Source organism: Zootoca vivipara, chromosome 1 (assembly GCF_963506605.1).
Source record: "Zootoca vivipara chromosome 1, rZooViv1.1, whole genome shotgun sequence".
In the NCBI taxonomy this organism is placed as follows: domain Eukaryota; kingdom Metazoa; phylum Chordata; class Lepidosauria; order Squamata; family Lacertidae; genus Zootoca; species Zootoca vivipara.
This window is the reverse complement of record NC_083276.1, coordinates 22,013,145-22,026,590: the sequence shown is the minus strand read 5'-3', so window position 1 is coordinate 22,026,590 and position 13,446 is coordinate 22,013,145. Positions and strand designations below refer to the sequence as shown.

At 43.5% G+C, this 13,446-nt stretch overlaps 1 protein-coding gene across 1 annotated transcript in view; it reads right to left on the bottom strand.

Annotated features, from left to right (window-relative positions):
* Positions 1-13,446, bottom strand: part of LOC118078169 (cation channel sperm-associated auxiliary subunit beta-like) — a 60,726-nt gene that overhangs the window by 31,736 nt on the left and 15,544 nt on the right. The window contains exons 3-8 of the mRNA XM_060282950.1: positions 13,360-13,435; positions 12,612-12,703; positions 9,486-9,638; positions 8,327-8,387; positions 7,407-7,502; positions 6,584-6,730 (exon numbers count right to left, since the gene is read on the bottom strand). Coding sequence (XP_060138933.1) covers positions 6,584-6,730; positions 7,407-7,502; positions 8,327-8,387; positions 9,486-9,638; positions 12,612-12,703; positions 13,360-13,435 — 625 coding nt within the window. The remainder of the gene's footprint in view (positions 1-6,583; positions 6,731-7,406; positions 7,503-8,326; positions 8,388-9,485; positions 9,639-12,611; positions 12,704-13,359; positions 13,436-13,446) is intronic.

Here is a 13,446-nt window from a genome sequence, read left to right as displayed (position 1 = left end):
AATTGATTGATGATCTCTTATCGCATGGATTCTTTTGCAATCCATTTTTGCCCAAGAAATTTTCTATTTTTTCTGTCTGTTCTTTTTCTTTATAGAGTTGTTTATAAGACTTTTGAAAACATTTTCTTATCTCTATTGGGTTCTCGATGATTTTCTCTTCCATCTTGATGTTGGTTATCGTATTTAATTTCTGTCACTTTTTCAATTGCCAAGCTAATAATTTTCCACATTTATTTGCAGATTCAAATGTCCTTTGATGCATCATTTTAATTTTCCATTCTATTTCTTGATTTATTAATTGTGAATATTGAACTTTCAATAATTTAATTTCTTTTTGAATCTGTTGATTCTTTGGGTTTCTTCTCAAACTTTTCTCTTTTTCTTTCAATTGTAACAGAACCTTCTCCTTTTTTTCATTTTGTTGTTTCTTCTCGATCGCATTCTGTTGTATCAGGAATCCTCTCATCACGGCCTTACTTGCATCCCAAAACACCCTGTCTCAGTACTAAAATTCAATTCAAAATAGTCCTTTAGGGTTTTTTGGGCCTTTTTAACTACAGTGGTACCTCTACTTACAAATAACTCTACTTACGAATTTTTCTACTTACAAATGGAGCTCCGTCCGCCATCTTGGATGCGGTTTAGATAGGGTTGCTTCGACTTACGAATATTTTCTCCCAATGCATTCCTATGGGATTTGACTTACAAATTTTTTCGACTTACAAATGTGTGTTTGGAACACATTAAATTCGTAAGTAGAGGTACCACTGTACTTCCTCATTTCTCATCAAGGCATCATTCATCCTCCATCTAAAGGAACCCTGTAGAAATAATGTCAACTCTATGTACACAGCAGTGTGATCCGAACATGTTCTTGGGCAAATTTGGGCCTTGGTTATTCTCGGGGCCAATTCTCTTGATATCCATATATAATCCAAGCATGACCATGATTGTTGCGAATCTGTAAAGAAAGTTGCATCTTTTTCCAATGGATTTTTTCAATCTTCAAGCATCTATCATGTCACAATTGTCCGTCATCTCAAAGAATGTCTTTGGTAATCTGCCATCATTTGAAAATGTTTGACTCTGAGATCTGTCCATCAAGGTAGAAACTACCCCGTTCAAATCACCAATCAAAATTGTTTTATACTCCATATAGTCCAATAACACATTGTGGATCTTTTTAAAGAATTCTGCCTTCGCATCATTGGGCACGTAGATTAAAAAAAAAAGATATATTTCACCTTGTGCTGTCACTTTCACTGCCACATATCTCCCCTCTTCATTTTGATTCTAAATTATCTTTCACATAAATTTACTACTCTTTTTTAAACTTTGTCAGATGATATATATGCCTGGCCCAACTTCTTGTTTTGCAGAATTTTTCTATGTACTCTCATAACACGAGTCTATTGCAAACAAATCACATCTAAGTTCTGCTTTAAGAGTACATGATGAATCTGGTTCCTTTTACGTCGAGTGTCACGGTCAGGTTGGCGGGAGGTAGCAGTCCCGACTCAGGAAGTCACGACCAGAAGCATGATGGCAGAGTGGAAGCAGGAACGGGAGTCCAGGTGGCGTGGGGCTGCGGGTCAAGCAGCAGGAAGTCGCAGGGTCAAAGAACTGAAGGTCGGGAAGCAGGGTGTCACAAAGGCGAAGGTCTGAAGGTTGAGGAGCAAGGAGTCACGAAGGCGAAGGTCTGAAGGTTGAGGAGCAAGACGATGGCAAGACGAAGGTCCAAGGGTTGAGGAGCAAGGCGTTGGCAAGGTGAAGGTCCAAGGGTTGAGGAGCAAGGTGTCGGCAAGGCAAAGGTCCGAGGAGCAGGAGGCCAGATACAACAAGGCAGGGATCACGTTGCTGTGGCGAAGATCTGAAGGGAAATGCTGAGCTTTTATCCCTCCCAGCTCTTGCCACCAGGTGCAGTGAGTTATCAAGTGGCCTCACCTGAGTGGCCACTCCTTGCTTCTCCAGCACAAGCTGAGGCAGGCCCCAGTCCTGCAAAGCACTACAGGCCCCAGAGCCTGACTCCTGCCCATACTCCTGACACTACTCCCCCCCATAGGGAAACGGGGTTCCACCCCCGGTCATGGCCCAGGCTTATCTGGCAACTTCCGATGGAAGGCCCGAACCTTAGTGGGCGTGTGCACGAAGACGGCTGGTTCCCAAGATCGCTCCTCCGGCCCGTAGCCCACCCAATTAGGTAGTGGAGCTTGCCACAGAGCCATCTCGAGTCGAGGACCTGGGCGAAACTGGAACTCCTCATGGCTGTCCACCTGGACCGGGATGGCGGTGGAGTGGTGCGACCTGGAAAATGGTCCGTGTGGCGAGGTTTCAGCAGGGATACATGGAACACGGGGTGGATCTTCAGGGAGGGGGGAAGCTCTAGCTTGTAGGTGATCCGGTTTATCTGCTGCGGGATGGGGAATGCTCCCTTAGTCGAGGGACATCCGGTGCGGTGACGTTCTAGGGGCAGCCGAACCTTATCCCCAACCTGGAATGCAGGCCCCTGCTGCCGCCGTCAATCCGCTTGCGCCTTATAGTCTGCCTTGGCCCTCTCTAGGTGCCGCGTCAGATCAGCTTGTGTCTCTGGGATGTGGGAGACCTGATCATTGGCGGAAGGCACAAGGGACGCCGCTGGTGTGCAGGGATGGTTGCGTAAGTCCATAGAAGGGGTTGACCACAACCTGTGGGGACGATAGTGGCTGGAGGAGCCCCACGCTCCCCCTGAATTTATCTGGCACTGGGATGGGGAGAGTCCGTTGGGCTGGGGCTGCAGTAGGGGCTGCTCGAAGTGCTCACACCTCCCCCTGGAGTGTAGCTACCTGCATGTGGAAGTGCTGCAGCACAGTGGCGAGGTCCATAGGCTGGGCTCTGTCCATCTCGCACCCTGGCCGGGACGTGGGTGGGCCACAGCAAACTGTCACGGTCTGGTTGGCGGGAGGTAGCAGTCCCGACTCAGGACATCACGACCAGAGGCAAGATGGCAGAGTGGAAGCAGGAACGGGAGTCCAGGTGGCGTGGGGCTGCGGGTCAAGCAGCAGGAAGTCGCAGGGTCAAGGAACCGAAGGTCGGGAAGCAGGGTGTCACAAAGGCGAAGGTCTGAAGGTTGAGGAGCAAGGAATCACGAAGGCGAAGGTCTGAAGGTTGAGGAGCAAGACGTTGGCAAGACGAAGGTCCAAGGGTCGAGGAGCAAGGCGTCGGCAAGGTGAAGGTCCAAGGGTTGAGGAGCAAGATGTCTGCAAGGCAAAGGTCCGAGGAGCAAGGAACAGGAGGCCAGATGCAACAAGGCAGGGATCACGTTGCTGTGGCGTAGATCTGAAGGGAAATGCTGAGCTTTTATCCCTCCCAGCTCTTGCCACCAGGTGCAGTGAGTTATCAAGTGGCCTCACCTGAGTGGCCACTCCTGGCTTCTCCAGCACAAGCTGAGGCAGGCCCCAGTCCTGCAAAGCACTACAGGCCCCAGAGCCTGACTCCTGCCCATACTCCTGACATCGAGAATTCAAACCATTAACGTTCCAAGTCAGAATTTTAAGAGCCATGTTTCCTTATGGTGTTGCACTTGCTCCTACTACTGCTCCCAAGGGACCTAAGTCCAAATCTGATCCTGAAGCTGCTGCTGCTCCAAGTGATTCTCCCAATCCAGATCTGGGATCTAGCTCACAGTCCTTTGCGTTTCTCCAAGAACCTCCTCTTTTCTTCGTGTGTTTTAATCTTTACGTTCCTTTCCTTATATCTGAATAAGAGTCCTTGTGGATATTCCCAGCGAAAAACGATCCTGTTTTTCCTCAGTGCATTTGCCAAGTCCATATATCTATTCCTAAATGCAAGGAACAGCTTCGGGATCTCTTTGTAAAGTATCACTTGTTGTTGCTGAATCTTCAAATTGTCATTATAATGAAGTCCTAAAATCTGATCTCTTTTCTCTCTAGTTTGGGATTCCACGATACAATCTCCAACTGATCTTGCTCCTTTCTTGCCTCTAGGTCCAAATCTGTAAGCTTTCGCAATCGTCCTCTCCAATTGTTCTTTGTCCAGGTTCCACTTTTGGGTAAATTCTTCAATTATTACTTCTTTCAAATTACCTTTCTCTATCTCTAGGAAATTTCTTAGGCGCAGGAAGGACTCACGTTCTTTCATCTGTAGAAAAGCAATCACTATTTGGGTCGCTTCCTCCTGTTTTTCCAATTGGGACCTGTGTGCTTCTAAATCTGTGACTCTTACATCCACTCCCTGGATCTGGACCTTGTTCCCTTATACCTCTTTACTCACAGTGCCAATATTTTGTTGAATATTCTGAATTCCTTCTGCATTTGATTTTACACTTGCATCCAATTTCTCCAGGCGATTTAAAACCGCCTGTATTTCTGAAGAATTTGCTTTTAATTCAGCAGTATTTGACGTTACTGCAGTTTTAATATCTGCTAATGCAGCTAGCAGCTGTTCATGTTGGGAAGCTGTCACTTGTTGATCTTGTCCTGATCCTCTTCTAGGTTGTATCCTTAGTTTCTCAGTCATAGTCAAAACACTGGATAGGTAGCTGCACTTCAAGGTCAAACAGGAAGCAGTAAACAGCAAGTGTTCCTTCTAATGACCAGCAGGTGGCATGTGCCCAATAATATGTCTCATTAACAGTCAATGATATTCACAGTAGAACAGCAGTAATAAATGCTCCAACTTCTCTAAATATCAAATACAAGGAAGATAATTCCAAAGTTAGCTTTACAAAGTCTTTTCCAGCAGCTCAGACTGCTGCAGGGAACTTCAAAAAGAATCAAAAGGAAACGAGAGTCCAACAGTTCACTGGTTCAGCAGTCTACATTGTGACGTCAGAGGCTGACTGGCTGAACCGCCGTTCTCAGAGGGGTCCGTTCTCAGAGGAAAGTACGGTGTATTTTCAAGCTATTTACATCCAGATTTCCGGGATATGTAGGTAAGAGTTCCTTCTCCCTTTGCCTTGACTGTAGGAGAAGTTATAAGTCCAGATTTAAAAGGTTTGATTTTTTTTAAAGACTCTTTTTTAAAGACTGTAGCCGCTTGTCTTACTTTCACTTTTACCGCAGCAGGAAGGACCGACTTCCATGAATTTTTAAGCCCTTTCCGCGGTCCAAATTAAAATCCAATTTAAATTTCTCTACTTATGGGGTCCAGATGCTCTTATTTCTTGAATTTGGGAAGAATCCACCGCTCAGCTGCTAGTCGACTCGGAGCTTTGCTCAGCCTAGGTAGCGAGACACTTCAAGAGCCCGTGGCTCCACTTCACCCACTCTCGGGAGCTCTTGAAAAAAAGAGTTATCCGGGGGGCAAAGGATCTGCTTCGGGGCTTGGCTGAATCTCCACACCCCCAGAAAGCCCAATCTGGGGTTCTTTTGAGGGTCCGCATTGCTCTTGCGGCACCCCCTCTCCTTTACTGAGCTGGGAGTCTCGGAGCTCGAGATTCCCCACCGATCTACAATGGCGTTGGACCGGAAGTCAATTATTCCCTCTATTCTGAATGCATAGCCAAAACAACAACAACACCAAAGTCTTTTTCATTGCTGTGAGAGGGAATTGCCCATGAAAGCTGCACAAGGTGTTAGGATTCATTCCCCGTCTGCAGTCATAGGGTTATTGTGTATCATATGACTGTATGTGTTTTCATTCCCACAGAGTGGATGTGACGTAGACAGGATGTTTATCTTGGAACTGTTGTTCCTTTGTTCTTTCTCTTTACTGGCTGTGATGCCAGAGAGAGGGAGCCATGATGTAGAGCTCATGGCACTCTGAGAGCAACAGAATGTCCTCAGTCCTGTTGCCTCAAGGGGAACGTGCTCCTCTACTCTTTTCAAAGCACATGGCAGCAAGAAGGCCTTTCCCTGCTGCCTAGGGTTGCCATATTTCTAGAAGTAAAAGTTGCTGGGCTTCTTGGGGAAAACTCAAAGCTATTGAGCACACATTATTTTAGGAAATAATGAAACTCAAAGTTGTTGAGCTCAAAATCCCGGACATTTTGCTGATTTTTCCGAAATCCCCCCGGACGCTATCTTCACCAGTTAAATTACGGACATATGGCAACCCTACTGGAGAGTGGAAATTTTAGAAGGGAAAAAAAGTAAATAGGAACAGAGGCAGTGCTGAACCCTCAGACTATCTCATAAAGGAATTTGCTGGGATGTGAATTCTAAAGTGGACTCATGATTTCCAGGTGGTAATCTATCCAGATTGAATCTCGGGCAAGTCCTCTTTAGAAGCAATGTTTCTACCATCATCCCTACTGACCTGAAATAATAGACCTAGAATTGTAGAGTTGGAATAAAATGTTCCCCAAGGGGACACGTTTGCACAGGGAGACAGCATTTCACAGGTAACAGCTAGTTGCAGAACACACACATGCAGTAGAACTGTAACAAATGAATTCACAAGTAAAACCCATTGCATTTAATGAGACTTACTCCTAAACAAGTATAGGATTAAGCCCTAGTCAACACAATGGGACTTACTTCTGAGTAAACAAGTATACTTATTTTAAAATGTTACATCCCACTTTACCCAGTTGGAAAATGAAGCTGGTGGATCAGCTAATTATGTAAAAATGCAAGATACTTACCTATATTTCTGGTTCTATAGATCAGACCAATTACTGCTACATCACTTGCACAAGGACTTTTTGCTATTTTGATATCGGCTACTTCAGACAATGTATCATTAATATCCGCCTCTTCACCAAGGGTCAAATACCACTGAAGAAGAGGATCTGCAAGAGAGCACTAATGTTTAAGAAAGCATAAAATCTTTCTTTTTACTTAAAAAGAAAATACAGTTGAATGAAGGCAATATGTGACTATCTCTGAAATTTGTGGGGACAGCCTTGGGTGTGAGTATGGGATGTTATGGGTCTGGTCCAAGGTTGGGGTGGGGGTGGGGGATGGGAATGGGGCTGCCATCACTGTGGTGGAAGGTAGGGGGAAATAGAGAAGTGGGCAAAGGTATACAGAAGAGATGAGGTTGTCTAAGTCTGCTGGAAATTGAAGACTACTAGGAGACTGCTTCAAGTAACGAGTATCTTCCTTAGACCTGTTCTTAGTAGAACACACACACACACACACACACACACACACACACGGGACACTCTCGTTTTTCATGATTGTGGCCATTGGAAATCCTGCCAGTATTATATTTTGTTTCGATTGACATATTTTATGTGTTGCAGTTTTATTGCGCATTTCTTTTGCATTCATATGTAGCAATGTTGTTTACTGCTTTAGAGCCTTTGGGCCAAAAAAGTGGTATATAAATAAAACGTTCCATATCATATGAATAAATTCAGAAAACTTTATACTTAAGGTCCGTCCTAATTTCCACCATGCTAATATCCATGAGACAGTAATTACTTGCAAAACTGCATACACTCCATGTGAGCTATGACATACCTCGTACGACATCCAACAAGGTTCCCGTAGTAGTGAACATATTTAAACCATGATGCATATTAAATTTTACAAACCATTCCTCAATTGGAGCAACATCTGTTTCAGCGGCATGTACAAGAAAGACAGAGACAGATTAGTCATATAAGTACACAAGTAAAGCAAACAGGCCTCTGACAAGCTTAGTTGGTCTCTAAGGTGCTACTGGAAGGATTTGTTTTGTTTTGTTTTGTTTTGACTACGTCAGACCAACAAGGCTACCTACCTGTAACTAGGCCTCTGCTCGCACACCATGGTTTCCTTTTCTCCTCTCTCTTGCAATCCCCATGACCAAACTCTCTGGAGCAAATGTCAGGGGTCCACAGGGGGCAAAGACTCATTGCACAAGTGGAAACCCATTCCACTTGCAGATAGACACAAGCGGATATTGCTGTATGCTTACATCAATATTACTCTGCTACAAGCGATCGCCAAGGTTGATGATGCCTGCGTGCTCTTCTCAAATGTTGCCTACGATGGTGCACTGCTCTTCAATTGACTTCCTAGTAATGAACATTCCTGCATATTTTTTTCTGGCCAATTTATTTTTCTATTTTTTTCTATTCAAACTTATAACACACCCTTCACCAAATAGATTGAGTTACAAAAATATCACAGTCAAAAAAAGTGCAATATACATTATCCTGAAACTGGCTTTCTCTCCACTGAAGTTGGTATACTACTTATGCACCACTTGAGATTGTGCCAAATGCTCACAACCAAGTTTTCAAATTCCCCCCCCCCCTGCTAGCAGGATTTTGTGTGAATTTTTTCTTTTGAAATGAAAAACATGGCACCACCTTACTTGAGTACAAAAACAGCAGCAACAACACAAGGAAGCATCAATAGCCTGTGAGGATAAGTGGAAATTATAAATCTCTCACCTGTATTATATGTTAACTCTTCTCGTTGGATTTCAATACTCCACGAATCCACACCTTCTCCCTTTTGTTTTAAAAAAGGATGGCAACCCAAGAATTTTAGTCTTAAATACTTGAAGAGTCACATACATTTAGGTAAACTACTGTGCGGACTGATTTTCCAATTATGAATTTTCGCAGCTGATAGTCTCATAGCTTAAGAACAGTTTCTCACAGTGGTTTGATATCTATTTTGTTGTTAATGTTCATGAAATGAAGTACTAACAAAAATTCTTTCAAAGTGTTAATTCTATCGTGCAACAGAAAGCTATTACTCGGCTTTGGAACACATTTTTAAAAGAAAAGCCCGACAAGTTTTTCAGATGCCTTTAATTGAATAATTGTCTAAAGAAATGCCTGAAATAACTGATATTATACTTTGAAGTCTTGTTGGTTTCTCTTATATTTTACCCCCCAAAGACCCATTTATCCTAAATAGAACCCAATATGGCAGACATGTATGTACAAAACATTGAGGTCCAAAGATGAAATTTTCCAGGTAGCCCTTAAAAATAACGTTTAAAACCATGAGTGCAGATCCACCCCAGGAACCTAGAATCATAGAGTTGGAAGAGACCCCAAGGGCCATCCAGTCCAACCCCCTGCCAGTCCAACCTGCCTTAAACCAAGCCAGATTGTTTGTTCATCTAGCTCAGGCCGGCCCAACTTTCACACCAAGTGGGCTGCAAAAGTACTTTGACCATGTAATCATGGTCCACACACTGCCTTGAGGCAGTTAGCGCTTTCCCAGCTTTCGGGAAGGAGGTAATAGGTAATAGGACCTTGCCAGAGCCTTCGCACCTCCTTTCCCAAACCCAGCACCTCACTTAGCTGGCTTTGGGAAGGCAGCAAAGGGCTGAGGGATGTCAAATGTTGCTGAGGGCCAACAAAAATGGTCTTAAGGACTGCATGCGGTCCTTGGGCTACACACTGGACCACTGTAAGTTTCCAGCCCAATGTTATGGCATTGTTTAATAAGTATTCTGGTGACAGTGGCTGTCCCGAGTTCAGGCAGAGGTGACCACCTGCTACCTGATCCCTTTTAACTAGAAATAGTCAGGGAGTGAACCTGGGACCTTCTGCATGTAAATAATGTGCTATGAGCCCTTCCGGAATGCTTTACCAGAGTCATTTTGAAGTAGAAGACTTTGGAGTAGGTACTGTTGAAGATCTGGATGCTGGGAGCAAGACCAGCTGAAGTAAAAAGAACTAGATTCTTCCGTCTGTTCTCCACGGTGTCGGGCTTATTAATATTATACAAATGACAGCGGACAATCTTTAACAGGGGAAAAAAACACCCAGGATTAACATACGAAGCACATATCCACAACATCCAGCATTATTAAAACTTTAAATGGCAATCTGCATTGATTTCAAAAGCGAAGCTGCAGTAAATAAGGCTTTAGGGAGTCATAAAGGAAAGGTGGGCAGAAATCCTTGTTTTTGTGGGACAACTTGTCATGCAACAAAGGTTATTGAGAGCAGAAGCAGGCAAGGCCTAGGCACGGCCTACAAGGCCTACACAATCATTTCAAGCCTGCTAGCTGTAACTGCTAACAGTAAATTGCTAATTCATCCTGACACGTGACTCATCTTGAGTGATGACTCATTCTCCCTATATAAAGTAGCCATCTTCTCTCTGGGCGTCAGTCAGTAATGCAGTCTCTATCAGAGTCAGTCTCAGCTCAGTATGTTAATGTATAGCTGTTGCTGAGCGGCTCCAGGACTCCAGTTAATCAGTAACTAAAGAATATGCCTCTCTGAGGACTAAGATAGCTGCTATGAGCACTCTGTGTATACTCTTTAACTATGCTGTTTTTGAACAAGTTTATTTTCTTCAAGTAAAAGTTTTATTCTGTTTATAAAGAAGACTCTGCGTTGATTAATTTACCGCCACATGACACAACTTGCCCTTGCCCTCTCTCAAGTGATTTTTGCCTGCTTTTGGGTGGCATGGGCAAGTGCCACTGAGAATTGGGAGGTTTAGGGTTAAAGTATAGAAAATGACCATTATTTATCCAATTAATATACCCGAAAAACCCCACAATAAATCCCCCACAGAGACATTTAAAAGGCCCTAGATGGTTTAATTTGCCAAAATGCCGAAAATGTTTAAGTTTGACCTTTTCTTGCACCCCAAAGCCCCTTCTTGCCATCTTTCCTCTTCCTTTCTAAATGGACAATCAAGGTTGACCTTTGTTTCATCCCTGACAATTTCCTGAGGCAGTTTTGGCAAGGCTTTCTTCACCAGGCCAAGCCTTCCACCTGCCTTGCCTCACCCCTCAGCCCTGGGAGTCCTCAGAATGGAGCTGTGCCTGGAGGAAGAACTGTGAGGGGAGAGACTTCTTCAGGCAAGGCCAAAAATGTTTAAGTTTGACCTTCTCTTGCACCCCAAATCCCCTTCCTGTCATCCTTCCTCTTCCTTTCTAAATGGGCAATCAAGGTTGCCCTTTGTTATCATCCCTGACAATTTCCTGAGGCAGTTTTGGGCGCTGTGTCTATTTCATAGGCATAGATTTATAAATGGAGCCAAGTCCTGTTCTAGGTGTCTTTCTTTGCAGTTAGCTCAGGGACTGCTAACCCAGCATCTACAGGGGGCTTTCTTTGAGGGTCTGAGCACCATGGTGCCTACTAAATAAAAAGCCTGGTGGTCCGTGGCTTTTTCTTTTAAGTTTTATCTCAAAAGAAGAAAAATTCCCCCTCACAATCTGGTTGGTTTTGAAGGATTTTCACAGGGGAAGAACTGGCGGGGATGGTTTCCCTTCTTGCCTGTTAGTCCATCCTATTTGCTTGCCAACCATGGGGAGGCTGTCCAGGAAGCGGGTGGGAGCAGCAGCAATGGCTGTACTGTGTCTAATTTTGTGTTTTTCCATGCCCCCACAGCTGCCAGGATGTGTTATGCCACACTCCCCGTGGCAGCCATTTTGTGATTGGCACTCACAGTACTTCCTTCAAATTCAAAATGTGCCCACTGGTCAAAAAAAAAAAAAAAAGGTTGGTAACCCCTGAGCTAGTGTAGCTCCATGAAGTTCATGCTGTCCATATGGCAGGAGGGTAGAAAGGGAGAATCCTGATTCCAAGCTCATTTGCCCTGCAGCACGTAAGAGAAATTACCTGGCTATATTCATAGCTGCAGCAAGATCAGAAGCTAGAACACCCTGTTATTGTTTATTTAAACGAACTGCAATACTATGTTTTGTTTTGTTTTGTTTTGATGCCAATAACTAAGTAAAAATTATTTACATAGCATATGGTGTTGTTGGATCCAAGGGGAGTCTTAACAACCAATAATATTTCACTCCATTTAGCTAAACTTCTAACCGCTTCCGATTCAGTTAGTGATGACAGCTAAGAATCCATTTAAACATACCGTATTTTTCTGTGTATAAGATGAGCTTTTTTGACCCAAAAATGAGGTTCAGAATTTAGGCTCGTCTTATACATGGGTAGTGCTGAGGGTTTTTTGGAGCAAGCCCAAAAGGTTTTTTGGACCAAGCCCAAGATTGTAAGCGGCGATTGGCCACTTGATTGTTGGGGGGGGGGGGAGAGAATCCCGAAAATCGCTCACCCGCCAGAATGCAGCACACAACCGCTTGCGTCGCAGCTGCTTGATCGCTGCCATTAGCCCTGCTGCTTGTCGCTGCAGCAACCAATAGACAACTGCCCTTGTCGCAGCAAGCGGGAGTGTGATTGGCGGCCGCTGGTGGCGATTGACGAGCTGATAGGTGGTTTCCGCTTGCGTCGCTCGGTTGTGTGCTGCATTCTGGCAGGTGAGCGATTTTTGGCATTCCCCCCCCCCAAATAAACCTCCCCCAAAGCTCAATCCCTCCCAATTTTCTAAATTTTGAGGCCCTCAAAATAGGGAGCGTCTTATAGACGGAAAAATATGGTATGTCATCTAGCTATCAACTTTGTGTGGATATCTATCTGGACATTTGGAGAACTTAAATGAACTTCTATGATTTATGCACCAATGGTTATACATAATGTGAACTGACAATGAGTTCTTTCTTACTGATGTTGGTATTTATTTATATAATAGTACCATGCCCTTATTTTAATTACTTTATCCTTCCCTTTTCCTTAATCGGGGGGGGGGGGGGATAGCTAAAAGAATTGATTAGCCAATTCTGCTGAACCAAAGAATGGTGTATTGGCGAGTTATTCCCCACTGCCATAATACAAATACATTATTTGCTGAGCTACTCCCCATTCAATTGCAACTGGAAATACAGTGCTGGAAACTTACCAAACTTTTATTTGAAAGAAACAATTTAATTTCCTTAGATGACATATTCCGCTCATCTCCTGTGTAGCAAGAGAAACTCGAATTGGCCAGCACTGAGTGTGAAAAAATATATTGATCACTAATATTTTCAAATATATTACAGAACTAGAATATACTGAAACTCAAATCAAAAATGAAATTGTGGACTGAAATGGTTAGCATTTGCTTTTGTGAGTTATAAATTAAAATAAATACAGGAGTAATAATCATATCAACAAATTTGATATTATTAGCTGTTTCAGGAAGGAAGTTGTACTGGGAGACCTGGGGTTTAGGATGGGCAATAAGAAAATAAATAATATATTTATGATAATCTTTAAACCAAGGCTAGACCACATCGGTTTGGACAACCAAATTAACCTTTGTGCTTCTGTCAGTATCTTCCCAAGCTCTCTCACGGTGGCTCATTTGACTCCTAGACAACACACATTTAACATCATTAGCAAATATATCTTCCTCTTTAATATTTTGGTTTTTTTTAAAGAAGTTTCTTGAATCTGCTGCAGTAAAACAAATAAAAATACTGGATTCAGTTCCCAAAACTGTGTGCACACATTTTCCCTTTAAAGGTGGGCCCTGTCATCACTTGGACAAAATAAAGTTCTGATCTTTATGCAAATTACAGCACATGCAAATGCAAGGTTCAGTGCACTAGTAACTAACCCGTATGCAAGAATAGGAAGCTGAAATGAAGTAAAATACAACTTACCATTTACATTGTAGGAAAGTCCTGATGAAAGTGGTAAAACAGCTGCAAGCACAAGAGAAAGCTGCAACAGCACCATCTGTAAATGTA